Source organism: Peromyscus leucopus, chromosome 2 (genome assembly GCF_004664715.2).
Source record: "Peromyscus leucopus breed LL Stock chromosome 2, UCI_PerLeu_2.1, whole genome shotgun sequence".
Taxonomy (NCBI): domain Eukaryota; kingdom Metazoa; phylum Chordata; class Mammalia; order Rodentia; family Cricetidae; genus Peromyscus; species Peromyscus leucopus.
Window position 1 is genome coordinate 121018814 of NC_051064.1, and position 15225 is coordinate 121034038.

General features: G+C 44.1%; 1 protein-coding gene across 5 annotated transcripts in view; it reads right to left on the reverse strand.

Moving 5' to 3' along the window:
* Ccdc30 (coiled-coil domain containing 30) overlaps nucleotides 1-15225 on the reverse strand; it is a 106706-nt gene that overhangs the window by 60161 nt on the left and 31320 nt on the right. Inside the window, exons 1-3 of one of the 5 annotated variants that reach the window (XM_037202897.1) lie at nucleotides 6359-6525; nucleotides 2379-2477; nucleotides 688-813 (exon numbers count right to left, since the gene is read on the reverse strand). The exons of 2 other annotated variants lie outside the window; for them this stretch is intronic. In XM_037202897.1, the coding sequence (XP_037058792.1) occupies nucleotides 688-813; nucleotides 2379-2420 (168 nt within the window). In that variant the 5' untranslated portion in view covers nucleotides 2421-2477; nucleotides 6359-6525. Of the gene's footprint in view, nucleotides 1-687; nucleotides 814-2378; nucleotides 2478-6358; nucleotides 6526-15225 lie in introns of those variants that run through there. 2 more of the 5 variants (XM_037202898.1, XM_028886479.2) reach the window with 2 other exon arrangements.

Here is a 15225-nt window from a genome sequence, read left to right on the forward strand (position 1 = left end):
TCACACCCTGTCAAGAGGATGAAGAAGGCGGCCAGGCCTTCCTAGCCTCCAGGACTGTAAGGAAATAGATTTCCATTGTTTAAGCTACACAGCCAATGGTACTGAATGACAGTGCCCCAAACTAAGCTATATTTTCCTTATTGTGTTGCAGGGCCCAGGCATGAGAGCTCAGTATGGGTGTGTGAAGCAGGAAGTTGGATGTCTTACTCCATGACTCTGCCTGTTCCTTTGAGGCAGGGTCTCTCACTGAATGGGAAGTTGGCTGCTTCTGCTCGGTTGACTGGCCACTGATCTCTGTCTCCCAATGCTGAGGTTTCAGACACACACAGTTATGCCTAACTTTTTTTTTTTTCTTTCAAGACGGTTTCTCTGTAGCTTTGGTGCCTGTCCTGGATCTCACTCTGTAGACCAGGCTGGCTTCAAACTCACAGAGATCCGCCTGGCTCTGCCTCTCAGTACTGGGATTAAAGGTGTGCACCACCACATGCTGCTTTTTTTTTTCTTCATGTCTAAATTTTTACATGGTGCTGGGGATTTGAATTCAGGTCCACATGTTTGCATAGCAAGGACTCTTACCTACTGAGCTGTCTCCCCGAAGCCATAATTTGTTTTAAAATAGAAACAAATGGTCACATGAAATCCCTAAACTAGAAAAACAAGAAGAAACCGCCACCCTGAATGTGATACCTCACTATCCACTCTCAAGGACTTCTGAATAGTAACGAAAGCAGATGCCAGTTGCTGTCGCTTCTCCCGGTCTTCTGACAAGTCACTGTCAAGCACTTTAATATTTTCTTGGCTCATTTTCAATATCTGGAAAAAGCATTTTGCGTAACTCACTTTGTGAACTATTACAATAACCTTCTTAACTCAATGTTAAAATCACTTGTGGGATATAGAGACTTAGGAAAACTCGTTCACAGGACCCATTTTTCTCTGCAAGCCAGTAGGTAAAACTGCTGCATGTAGTGAGCCTTGTCCTGCCTACAGCACAGCCACCATGGTAGGTGGAATAGGTGCTTTGAAGGCATTTTATAAATGTTAACCATGTGCTAAATATGTTTAAATTTTATTATTTATTTAGTGGGAGGGAGAATACACACACAATATTTGTCAGAGGGCAATTTCTGAGAGTTAGTTTTCTTCTTCTACTATATGGGTCCCAGGAATCAAACTCAAGTTGTCAGGTTTGGCAGCAAGCACCTTTACCCTCTAAGCCAGTGGTTCTCAACCTGTGGGTCGACCCCCAAAGGGGGTCATGAAGGACCCTTTTACAGGGGTGACCAGAGACCATTCTGCATATCGGATATTTACATTGCAAATCATAACAGTAGTAAAATTACAGTTAGGAAGTAGCAATGAAAACAATTTTATTGTTGGGGTCACCACAACATGAGGAAATATGTTATCAGCATTAGGAAGGTTGGGAACCACCACTCTAAGCCATTTCCCCAGGCCCCAAATGTAAGATATTGACAGAATCCTCCCAAATGAAACACTGATGATAACTGGGGTAATAATTGTAATGGCTGCCGTTTGCTCAGGGTCTATCATGCTTCAGACACTATGGTGAAGGCTCTACATGGATTATCTCACTGTTTCTGAAGGATCACTATGGGATGGGAACGTAACTATCATCACATTTCAGACATAGGTCTCGGATGTTACGTCATTTCCTAAGGTCATACAGCTGTTGCTGACTTTCAAGTCCACATTTCATAAGTGCTACTTTTAATTTCTATTCTATACAGACACATCCACATCCACTTTTTGTTGGGTGTAAAGACTACCAGGGAATCTGCCTAAAATCAAAGTGAGCCTTCGTGAGCACAGAGTGAGAACCCCCTTGACATGCTCCATGGAAAGAACAGGCCGTCAAGGGCAAACACACCTGGTAGGACAGAGCCGTGCCCCTGTGTTTTAGCACCAACAGTGTAAGAGCTGGTTATTTCGTCATTCTTAGCCTCAGTTTCCCCTGATGAAAACCAAGGACAACAGTGTCTGGACATATATGGACACTCTGCTCAGAGACAGTGCGCCGTATAGTTCTGAACTCTCAGTAAGTTCAGTCATCGCGATGGTTTCCACAAGCCTCACTGACTTCTCTGTGGAGGTCTTCTGTAAACTTTTCACCAGAATGAGCTGGAGATGGACCATCCCCAGAGCTGTCCTCCCTCTCTCTGCCTGTCTGCAGTGTTATGTGAATTCTTATGTGGTTTGCCTCACGTGTATTAAGAAATATAACTGAAGAATTATCTTTTCAAGCAGGGGGATTAGGTGTTCAAGGGTAGCCTTGGCTGCATGGTGAGTTTGTAGCCAGGCTGGCTGTACGAAACTTGTCTCAAAGCAGAGTATCGTCTTCTATTTTCATTTCTTACCTCATTAAAATCCTGAACTTTAATTGCCTCTTGGTCTTTCATACTGGTGTCTCTTCAGTCTTCCTATGTTACTGATAACTCAGGCTCCCAGATGGAAATCTCAATCCAAATAAATCACCAGGTTAAATACACGAAAGCCTTACTAAAATATCCTTAAAATAAGCTACATTTGTTCAAGTGAGTATTAAATTTTTATTGTTATTGTGTGTGTGTGTGGGGGGTGTGGGTGTGCGTGCGCACGCACATGGTGTGTGAGGGCATATTCATGCAATGGTACACATGTGGATGGAGGTCAGAGGACAACTTTTGCGGAGTTTTTCTCCTTCTACCTTTTTGTGGTTCCAGAGGTTGAACTCAGGTCTCCAAGCTTGTACAGTAAGCATCTTTACTCATCGATTCATCTTGCCAGACCCCCAAATAGACTACATTTCTTTTCTTTTAAAAGACACATTTATTCTTGTTTTATGTGTATGAGTGTTTGCCTTTATGTGTGTATATGCACCACATGAATGCAATGACCTTGGCAGCCAGAAGAGGGCATCAGACCTCCTGGAACCCAAATTACAGATGGTTGTCAGGAGCCATTATCACGAGATATTACAGGCCGCAGGATTATACAGTAGGGATTCAGCTGTCATCGATAAAGGTCAACCTATCAAAACCAAGGGTTCTGGTGGAGGACTAAGCTATCACACAAGGCATGTTGGAGTTATTGCCTTTTTGAATGAATTGGCTGTTTCTTACTACAGACTTCTTGCTGCAGAAGCCGTAGCTTATTCTCATATGCTACAAATAAATTGTAATTTATTTCTGACAGTTTAGAAGTGTTTGATCATGTATTGGGCACAATTTCCCCTATGCATTTGGGGTATATTGATAACATCCCCTAGCTATGTGTGAAAACAGTCACACAGTCAAGAGCTGTTTCCCACAACCAGATCTTTGCTCATTTCTCCAATGTAAAGGTAGAGAGGTCTGCCTTCCTGCGGTTATCTTCACTGGCAGACATTTGGTCAGTACTAAGTGTCCAGACAAAAGAATCTCATTTGAGACATTCTCAGACACCCAAGGACACTGAATTACAACATGTCTGAATTGTTGATTCACAGCCTTTAGATAGACAGGGAACAAGTGTGCCCTGGGCTCACCCCGCCACCGGATAGGAAAGTGCTGCCCCAAGCTAACCTCACACTAACAAATTCTTAACATTTCGTACTTACTTTCACCTCAGTTTATTAATTAGCTTATTATCTAACCACACTTAGGAATGCAGTATTACACATGGGTTCCCTTTTCCCTTCTTAGATTTCCCTAATTGATTTAAGGCCTCTCTCCCTCTCATTTGACCTGTTCCCTTTAAGAGTTCACTGAGGCTTTCACTAGTCCCTCCCTCTTTGAGTCATAAAGAAAGCCTGACAGTCACTGCCTCTGTAAACTCTTATCGGCCTTTTATGACCCTGAAAGAATTCAAGCCTTGTGACCTTGCTTTGGCCAGAGAATTGCTGATTGTATGTGTATAAAAACTGGAAACTTCAGAGACTTGGGGTAGAATAAAGAGAGATCAGAGGCAGAGAAAAAAGAGACATGGATAGAAAGAGCATGTTGTGAGTAGATTCATTCCCCATCCCTCAGATTTGTTCCTTCGCTGGTTGTAGCCCCCTTTGAACTCTGGGAGAAAGCCTTTGAGGCTGGCACTTAAAGACTTTCCGTAGGTTGTGAACTGCTGTGTGAGAGCTGGGAACTGAGCCCGGATTCTCTGAGAAAGGAGTCAACACCTCAACACCACTGAGCTGTTTCTCCAGCCCCAAGCGACATTTCTTAGCTATTTTTCTCTGAGACAAACCCCATGAAGTGTCTTCCAACAAGTTTTACCTTCTTTCTCGGGTTAGATCAACTGTTCTTTTTAATTACTGATTTGGGCTTTTGCTGTCTGGCAGTGAGCCAAAGGGAACCAGCATTAGAAAAAAGCTCTAAAGCATCCTGTTGCATTAATCAAGTTACTCTTTACAGTCCTCGTGTTCAAGGTCCAGAAAACAGGAATAGCAATCTCAAACTGATGAGCTAGAAAGGAGAAGGGATGCTACTTTAAAACATGGATGCAAAGACTCCAGAGTGAGTTAGATTCCTCCTGACAGTATTTGGACAAAATGTTGAGAATTGTGTTAATTTATAGCATGGCCTAAAGAGGAGGAAGACTATATTTTTCCCCAAAGCCTCTTCTCCCTCATCATTACTCAACATCTATCCTAGTGAACACTTTTGCATGTCCCCCATAAGACACTCTAATGCATTCAACACTCAAGGCAGGCATTCTTTAGCCCCACTCACATGATGCCTGATGCTTTAATATAAAACAGGGAGACACCTAAACTCTTAGAACTAAGACCACCCTACATTTTCCTACTATTAGAATGTCATCCTGAACAAGAACACCAATAGACATGCTTACATGGATGGGGGAAAGATCAGGAGGCCTCAATCCCAGACAAAGAACTACAGACAACTAAAGAAGGATCAGAGTGGGAGAAACAGTCTGCCCCAGAGTCACCAATTGGCTATCCAATACCAAGTGGTCAGTCCTGAAAACACAAACATACCGGTAACATGGTACAGACCGAGGAGGTTGTATTTATATATTTAAGAATCTATGTGTGTGTGTGCATGTGTGCATGTGTGTATGGTGCGTGCGTGCGTGCGTGCGTGCGTGCGTGTGTGTGTGTGTGTGTGTGTGTGTGTGTGTGTGTGTGTGTGTATAGCAACAATTTAAGAAGAGGCCATGAATTTAAAAGAAAGCATGGTGGAGGGAGTGTACATGGGAGGCTTTGGAGGGAGAAAAAGGAAAAAATGATATAATTACAACCTCAAACAATCATTTAAAGTTAAAAAAAAACTACAAGCAAAAAAAAAAAAAAAGAGAGAGAGAGAGAAAAGAATGCCATGTATTTTAACTGTTTTTTTTTTTTTTTTTTTTTTTTGAGACCGTCTCACTGTGTAGCTTTCGCTGTCTGATTGCACTCTGTAGACCAGGCTGGCTTTGAGCTCACAGAGATCTGCTTTGCTTGCCTTTGAGTCCCAAAGCCAGACTTACAGGTGTGTGCCATCACAACTGGCTCAAAGACAGATTTTTAAAAAATGTTTAGGATATTTAGGCATATATCCAAGGAATGCTCAACCATACCACAAAGATACATGCTCAACTATGTTCATAGCAGCACTATTTGTAATAGCCAGAACCTGGAAACAACCTAGATGCCCGTCAACTGAAGAATGGATAAAGAAAATATGGTACATATACACGATGGAGTACTACTCAGCAGAGAAAAACAATGACAGCATGAAATTTTCAGGCAAAAGGATGGAACTAGAAAATATCATCCTGAGTGAGGTAACCCAAACCCAGGAGGACAAACATGGTATGTACTCACTCATAAGTGGGTTCTAGATATAAAACAAAGAACAATCAGACTGCAACTCACAGAACCAGGGAGACTACCTAGCAGGGGAGACCCTAGGATGACTGTGGCTTATAATAAGTTTTGGTTTTACTCAATCACTGGGCAAGTTTTAGTGAAACATTTCACTATTAGGATAAGAATTTGTATTGTATCAAGCTGATTATAGAAAAAAAATTCCCACATTCAATTTCAGAAAAAATAAAACTATCTATGATACATTAAAAAATGTTTAAGATAGCCTTTTCAAATAATATGTTTGAAAACTGAATAATAATTTATAATTTATACTTAATATATAATAACACTGGCTGACATAGCTTATTTTATATTTGAAAAATAATATATTTGAAAGCATTTGAACATATTTTACAAATATGTGTGTAAAATTTACCATCACTTATGGCATATTGAATACAGTTCTGCATCTGAGCAATTACATACTTCATGAGACCAGTGGCCAAAGTCTGAAGGTGGATATGGACGCAAATGATGAGCTCTCTGGTGTCTAAAGGGAGCTCACCTCACCTGTCAGTCAGCAAAGACAAAGGAAAGCCAGTGACTTGTCGCAGGTTGCTCCTTCACAAGGGCCAATTGCCAAGGACTTTGGGAACAGTTTAACGGCTCAGAACACAGCACTGGGGATGTTCTGTCTGGGAGGTGGGGCTCACTCCATGCTCCTGACTGTAGACTGACAAGTAGGTCCTGCTGCTGTCCCCTCTCAGTCACAGATGGCTATGGCATTATAGAGGACGAAACACTGCCCACTCACCTCTATGTGGAGTGGCTTCTGTACACACCATTGGGCATGCTGTTATGCTAGGTTAGAAGTAATTCCCTATGTAAATCTCTATGAATCTCCACGAGAGTTGGTACTGTGTAGAAAATGAACTCTAGAACCAAATAAGGCTCTATCAACTCCTGGCCAACTCTTTTTTTTTTTTCTTTCTGGCCAACTCTTGCTTTGGTCAAATCCCCTAAAGCTCTCAAAAATATGCAAATATATACCTTCTTTGAGGATGTCTGCGCCAGGGATCATGTGAGCCGCTCTTCGTGAGAGTCTCACACTCATCGTGGCTTGATAAACATTAATACACCGTGGACACTGTTATCCTTGACAAATAGCTTGAATTTCTTCTTGACGAAAGCCATTCCATGTTTCTACTTTGTGTCTACGGGTAGAGTTTGTGCATGCCACCATCTGTGGAGGTCAGAGGGGAGCTTGTGGGAATCGGTTCTCTCTTTCTACCAAGTATGTCTTCATGCAGACAGACAGCGACAGGCATCTACTTACTGATGGACCTGACGGCATTTAGAAACGCTATCATGCTTTTAGGTGTCTAAGGAAAGGAAGTGACTTCCCTTTAAAAAAACAAAGAATGACCTGCACGTTTTTATTTTCAAGAAAATTCTCCAGGGAAAACCTGCTGCAGGGCACCCAGACGTGAAGGCGTGGTGACAGGTGTGGCGTGGGAGCAGGAACAGAGCTTTGCTTGTGTAGTGCTAAGGACCACAGTGACTGGGCTTGAGAGATTCAGGGGCAAAGCCCCGGGCTCTGAGGTCAGGCAGAACTGTGACACCATGGGTTTTTTTGTTTGTTTGGTTGGTTTTTGGTTTTTCAAGACAGGGTTTCTCTGTGTAACAGCCCTAGCTGTCCTGGAACTAGCTCTGTAGACCAGGCTGGCCTCAAACTCACAGAAATCTGCCTGCCTCTGCCTTCCAAGTGTTGGGATTAAAGGTGTGTGCCACCACCGCCTGACGGACACCACGGTTCTTACAGTTATGAATCTGTGGCCTTGGTTCCCTCAGCCAGGTGAACAATTGCTGCCTCCTGGGATTTCTGTTAGCATTTTGTGAATTCTGTCAACTGAGCATGGTAGCGCACAGCTATAATGCCGGCTTTTGGGAGACTGGGGCAGGAGGGTAGCAAATTTGGGGCCAGCTTGGGCTACAGAGAGAGATCTTGTCTGAAACAGCAATATAACAGGACAAAACAAAAAAAATCCATGATTTATGGCAAATCACCAGTACTCACTACAAGAAGTAGATTCTCAAGTATTAGCTTCCACATGTATTAAGAAGGGCTTCCCAGAGAAATATAACCAACAGATTTTACACATGCAGAGAGAGAGAGAGAGAGAGAGAGAGAGAGAGAGAGACAGAGACAGAGACACAGAGAGACAGAGACAGAGACAGAGAGAGACAGAGTCTCCCTTCTTTTTTTTTTTTTTTCCATTCACTCCCTCAGTTGATTGGATGAGGCCTACCCACACATGGTTGGCATGCTTTCCTCAGTCTGCAGATTCAAATGTTAACCTATTTTGTGAAGGTTCTCAGATGCACTAGGGATATTTGAAGCCCATTCAGGCTGACATAAAATGAACCTGACACTATCTTTTTATTTCCTTTTGTCATAAAATACAATAAGCAGTGGTCAGGAAAGACTGCCCACCTGCAGGCTGAGCATCCATGACAGTGATGGAGGGTGCCAGGTCAAGGTTGAGAAAACAGACTCGTGGGAAACAACTGTGCTGACCTGCTCACTCAGTTCCTCAGCTCAGAGGGATCCTGGGGTTAATAGCTATTGGTAACTCATCACCTGGCTGCCAACCTTAGTTAAGGCAGCTGCAGCCTTTTCTTTGTGAAAGAACTTTAGAGGGAAAAAAAAATCCATTTTCAGTTACCACCCTCCTTCAGGAACTGCCTTAAAAAGTCCTTTAACTCACATGGATCACTGTTCACTGATAATGTTTGATGGGTCTCCCAATGTGACAGACACCTATAATCCCAGCACCCAGGGAGCAGAGGCAGGAGGCTAAATTCAAGGCTAGCCTGGCCTACCTAATAAGCTCCAGGTCAGCCTGGGCTAGAGAGACCCTCTGCCTCCCCTGTCTCTACATATCATATACTATTATCTATATAGTTAGTAATCTGTGTAATTATAGGCTGTATCTATTAACTGATCAAAGAAGAATGTTTATTTGCAATGATCTTTATAAGTGTGCTCCAGCATGTGGGTGAAGTGTATCTTGTCATTTTCTAGGTACATATCTATTTCAAGTTTCAATAAGGAAAGGAAATCTGGTTTATACCAAAGTCTTGAAGATGACTGACACACAGATCTACTCAAACCAAACTCGTGAGGCTCAATGCTGAGTACTGAGGAGACTGAGATGGCTCCTGAGCATCTTTTACAGTAAGAGAGATAAAGAAGGTCACGTGATGCTGGGCACAGAGGGAGGCAGATTAGGCAGGTGTAGCTAAGGGTCTTCTCCCAGATCAAGAATTCTATGATACAGAGGGCCACTTCAGGGGATCCCTGAGCAAGATGAGGCCTCCCAGTCCCTGGGGTTCCGCCACAGGTTATGGCTGCGGCAGAACTCTTGGCTAGCTGAGGCTGCCTCAGTTACAACAGAGTCTGAGCCCCGTCCTGCTCTGACATCTGCTGGAAGGGATGCTGCACCTGCACTAGATCTGAAGGCTCTACCCGCCTGTACCTGCTCTTCATAGATCCGTCCCTGGGCTTCCTCAATAACTCCTGGGATTTTTTTTTTTTTTTTTTTTTGGTTTTTCGAGACAGGGTTTCTTTGTGTAGCTTTGCGCCTTTCCTGGAACTCACTTGGTAGACCAGGCTGGCCTCGAACTCACAGAGATCCGCCTGCCTCTGCCTCCCGAGTGCTGGGATTAAAGGCGTGCGCCACCACCGCCCGGCAACTCCTGGGATTTTAAGGTCATCTTGGGACCTGCCTCCTAGGTTAGCCTGCCTCCTACGGATGATGGAACAGATGCTGCCATCGTGGTCACCACCATAGACAAAAGAAAATGACTGTATCAGAAATGAAATCATTTTGGGGCTGCAGAGGCGGCTCACAGCTAAGGGCACATGTTGCTCTTCCAGAGGATGTGGGTCCAGTTCCCAACTATCTGCATGGTGGTTCACAACCATCAGGAACTCCAGTTCCAGGGGACCCAATGCTCTCTTCTGACTTCTGTGGGCACCAGACACTCATGGGGTGCACATACATATGTGTAGGCAAAACAAACATACACATAAAAATGTCTACATCGAAAAAGGAATGAACTGAAAGCATTTCAGCCATTACCACCAGAGAAGCCTTGAGGAAAACCCTTTTGGCTTGGGAAGCAACCTAGAGTGACCACTCTTCTTCCACGGCCTGATGGATTTATTCTCCATTTCACCTTCGCACGGAAGAACAGAGAAAATGGGGCAGAAAGATCAGATACAAAATATTATTATCCACCTGTCGCTAGTGGCGCGTGCCTTTAATACCAGCACTTGGGAGGCAGAGGCAGATGGATCTCTATGAGTTCAAGGCCAGCCTGGTCTACATAGTGAGCTCCAGGACAGATAGGCTACACAGAGAAATCCTGTCTTGATCAAAGTCCGTCGTCCCTCCCACCCCCGTCCCTCTGTTGTCCCCACCCCCAGCCAAAAAAAAAAAAAATTATCCTTCCCAGACATCATAAGAAAGGGCAAATCTGGATAAAATTCTTATTTTTCCTACAACATCTGAGGAAAATGTAATGGAAGAACAGATTTCACAAGACACTGTATTCTGCTTTGGCCAGCACTCACATGTGGCTCACAACTGCCTAAACTCCAGCTTCAGGTGATCCTGTTGTGCCCAGATCGTGACCCCCAGAGAGACCACCAAAGACGAGCATGCCGGAATGCAAAAGCAAGGTTTAATTCTGGATATCCAAAAGCAATACAAGCCTAGGCAGGGACTTCGTCCAATACATCCAAAGCAGTGGAGGCTGGAGGAAGCGCCCACCTGTCTGCAAGTTCAGTTTTTAAAGGGAAAAGTCACAAGGTTACATCATTTAGGGGTGCTAGTACAGGTACAATTCTGATTGGCTTGCTTCTAGGGATTTCTAGAAATTACTTCTAAGGGAGTGGTTGCCCGCCACCATTCTCATTGGCTGCCCTCAGGTGGGGGCATTTCTGTGGTCAGTTACCCTGGAAACCAGGGAGAGGACATTCCATAGTCTGGCAGGCATTACTTCGTGACTATCTTGTGACTCTGTACTTTTACACTTCCTGGTTTCTGGAATCTGAACTGACTGGTTTCAGTAACTAATGGCCTATTCCTAAAAGGAGAAATCTTAGGCCTTAGTTTTAGGGTGAAAGCATTTTGGTCTTATTTCTAAAATGGCTCATTTTGGTCTCACAATCCAACACTTCTGGTCTCTGTGGGCACCTGTACTCATGTGAGCATACTACACACAGACACACATAATTAAAAATAAGTCTTTAAAGCCAGGCAGTGGTGGTGCACAACTTTAATCTCAGCACTTGTGAGGCAGAGGCAGGTAGATCTCTGAGTTCTAGGCCAGCCTGGCCTACAGTGTGAGTTCCAGGACAGCCAGAACTACACAGAGAAACCCTATCTCAAAAAACAAAAACAAAGAACAACAACTACAACAAAAGTCTTAAAAAAAAAACTCACAGTGTGCTGAGCAGTTTGTAAGAGTTTTTGTTGTTGTTGTTGTTGTTGTTGGTTTTCTCTGTGTAGTTTTGTGCTTTTCCTAGAACTCACTTGGTAGCCCAGGCTGGCCTCGAACTCAGAGATCCGCCTGCCTCTGCCTCCCGAGTGTTAGGATTAAAGGCGTGCGCCACCACCGCCCGGCTGTAAGAGGTTTTAGTACGAACACATGTATTATCTGGGTGTGGTGGTGCACACTTGTTATCTCAGTACTTGGGAGATGAAGCAGGAGGAACTGAAGGGAGGGAGTGGGTGTGGATTCGGCCAAAATGTCTGCATGTAGGACTTTCTCAAGCAACGAAAGCAAGGACAAGAAAGTACATGAGAGAAACAGACTCAGCCAAGGAGTGCGTTTTCTAAAACACAATGAGTTGAAATGAAGGGGATTTTTTAAAAATGGAATTGTTAGAGAAGAAAAAGTCCGTCTGAAATGAGTAATGCATTGGATGAGATTGGAAATACCATGAACGATATAGAAAAAATGAAGTCGACCTGAAGACAGAACAACAGAAACAACCACCCTGACACAGGCAAGCTAGGTAAAAATGAACAGGACCTTTGACGCATCACCAGGGCACCCAGCCAAGACGCAGCCAGAGCCACCAAGCGGGAACACAGATTTTATCGGAGACAATAGCTACAGCTCTCACATACTTTGTGGAAACTGTCAGCCCACAGGAATCAAGACTCACACTCCCCCAGGCAGAAGCTTCCCACTCTGCTCCCTGTGGCTATGACCAAACTCTGAGCAAAGGTATCAAGGGAAGGAAGGGTTCATTTAGCTACGGGTTCCAGTCTGTCACGGAAGGAAACCAAGGCAGGAACTCAAGCTGGAGGCAGGAACTGGAACGATGGCCACAGAGGAACACTGCTTACCGGCTAGCTGTGCCTGGCTAGCTCAGCCTGTTTTTTCAGACATCCATGATCACCTACGGGGGTGGCACTGCCCACGGTGGGCATGGTCCTCTCACATCAACCATTAATTAAGGAAATGCCCCCAACTGACTTGCCCACAGGCCAATCTGGTGGAGGAAATTCTTCAACTGAGGGTCCCTCTTCCCAGGTGACTCCAGCTTGTTGTGTGAAGTTGACAAAACCCTTCTAAAATATTTTTAAAGATTAAGTATGTGTAAGATGTGTGCATTGCAAGATGCAAAACATTGCAGAGAAGGCTGACATCAGGAGACGACACCTCCATCGTTTCGAGGATTCAATATTGTTAAAAGGTAAGGTTTCCTCAAGCTTGTGTGACAGTGCATGCCATGCCATCAAACCCCTCACAGGTGTTTATGTCAAAACTGAATGTGGAAATGGTGAAGAACTGGATTACAACTTGGAAAAAAGCCCAAAGTCGGAGCTGTGGTGCTTTCTAGTTTAAGACTTACAATAAAGCCACAGTATATAACTGTTTTAAAAACAGACACTTGGATGAGTGGGACAGAGTGTCCAGATGAAGACCCAAACAACTGACTCCTTTGTTTGTTTGTTTTTGTTTTTGTTTTTGGAGACAGGGTTTCTCTGTGTAGCCCTGGCTGTTCTGTAACTCACTCTGTAGACCAGGCTGGCCTCAAACTTGGAGATCCACCTGCCTCTGGGGTGCTGGGATTAAAGGCTTGTGCCATCACTGCCTGTTTTGTTTTGTTTTTAACTTTTTAATTTTATGTGTTCTGCTTGCATGCACATCTGTGCACCACATGCCTGCAGTGCCTGAAGAAGTCAGAAGAGGGCATCAGAATCCATGGGATTGGAGTTACAGCAGGTTGTGAGAGGCCATGTGGACGTTGGGGATTGAACCTGGGGTCTTTGGCAGAGCAGCCAGTGTTCTTAACCACTGAGTCATCTCTCCAACCCATACAATTGATTTTTGACAAAGGTGACAATGTAACTCAAGAAAGAAATAGTTATTTTCAACAACTGCTTCTGGGAAAACTAGATGCACTTTAGGAAATGAACAAGCCTTAACCCTTTCATCACTGCATAAACAAAAAATTATCTTTAATAGATCATAAACCTAAATGGGTACACTAGAACTATAAGACATTTATTAGAAAGGATAAGAATCACTTTGTGACCACAGAGCAGACAAAAATAATGTAGACATGCTGGATCCCACCACAAAATTGTAAAACTTTTATGAGTCGATGTTTGTCTAATTGTTTAAACTTCTACTCTTCATAGAACCCCGGTGAGAAAACAGAGGTGAGGCTGGAGAGATGGCTGCACAATCACCAGGACGGGAGCGTGGACCCCAGCACCTTGTAACAAGTCGGAAGTTCCACACACGCCTGTAATCCCAGCTCCCCGGGGAACACGGGCAGAAGCATCACTGGGGCTTGCTGGCTTTCAGCCTGGCGGAGAAAACAGGGGCGCTACATTCAGGGAGAGACCCTGCCTCAAAAGAATATCTATGTTCAGGGAGAGACCCTGCTTCAAAGGAATAGGCAGGGGAGATACTTAAGACACCTGGCCTCCATGCTTGCAGAGGCATGGACATCCCTGGCAGACAAGTGTGTGCATACATACACAGACACAAATAATTAATTAATTAATTAAATTAAAAAAAGAAAATGGGGGCTAGCTCGATGGTTAAGAGCACTTGTGTTGAGCATTGGTGGTGCACACTTTTAATCCCTGCCCACAGGAGGCAGAGGCAGACTGATCGCCAAGTTCGAGGCCAGCGAGTTCCAGGACAGCCAAGGATACACAGAGAAACCCTATCTTGGAAAAAAAGAAACAAACAAAAGAGCACTTGCTGCTCTTGCAAAGGACCTAGTTCAGTTCCTTTTAATTCCATTGTGTGTGATAATGTCCCACATTTCCTTTCAAATTTGTCAAATGACACAGGTTGTTTCTATCCTTGGCATGTTGTAAACAATGCTGCTATGAACATGAAGGTAGAAATACATATCTGAATCCTTGCTTTTAATTTACACCTGGAAGCACCATTACCAGAGCACGTTAATGCTATGGTTAATGCTCTGAGGGATTCCATACTGTCTCCAACAGTGGCTATTACACCGTTGTTGGAGGTACATCACCACAAGCATGGTGTCTTAGGGTTCCTATTGATATGATAAAATACTATGACCAAAAGTAACTTAGGGAGGAAAGGATTATTTTGCCTAAACTTCCAGGTAACATCGAGGGAAGTCACAGAAAGAACTCAAGGCAGAAACTTGGAGGCAGGAGTGCTGCTTACTGGCTTACCTCCCATGGCTTGTTCAGCCTGCTTTCTTATAGCATCCAGAACTACCAGCCCAGGATTGGCACTGCCCACAGTGAATTGGGCCCTCCCACGTCAATTATCAATCAAGGAAATGTACCACAGGCTTGCCCATAGGTCAACTGGGCGAGGGCATTTTCTAAATTGAGGTTCCATCTTCCAGAATGACTCTAGGTTGATGTACAACCAGTCAGCACAAGTAGCTATGCACAGTCTTCTAATTCTTCTAGTCTCGACAGCATGTCATTCCTTGTTGTCTTTTTTTTTTTTCCCCCCGAGACAGGGTTTCTCTGCGTAGCTTTGTGCCTTTCCTGGAGCTCACTTGGTAGCCCAGGCTGGCCTCGAACTCACAGAGATCCGCCTGGCTCTGCCTCCCGAGTGCTGGGATTAAAGGCGTGCGCCACCATCGCCCGGCTATTCCTTGTTGTCTTAATAACAATTATCCCAATGGGTATTTGTTGTGGAATATTTGTTTACGCCGCGTGAAGATGTGTCACTGTGATTGGTTCAATAAAGAGCTGAATGGCCAATAGCTAGGCAGGAGAGAATAGGCGGGACTTCCAGGCAAAGAGAGGAACTCAAGATGAATCCAGGTGTTTGAGAGTCGGACATACAGTACAGAGGAGAGGTACCCAAGCCAAGTGGAAGAATGTAGATTAATAGGA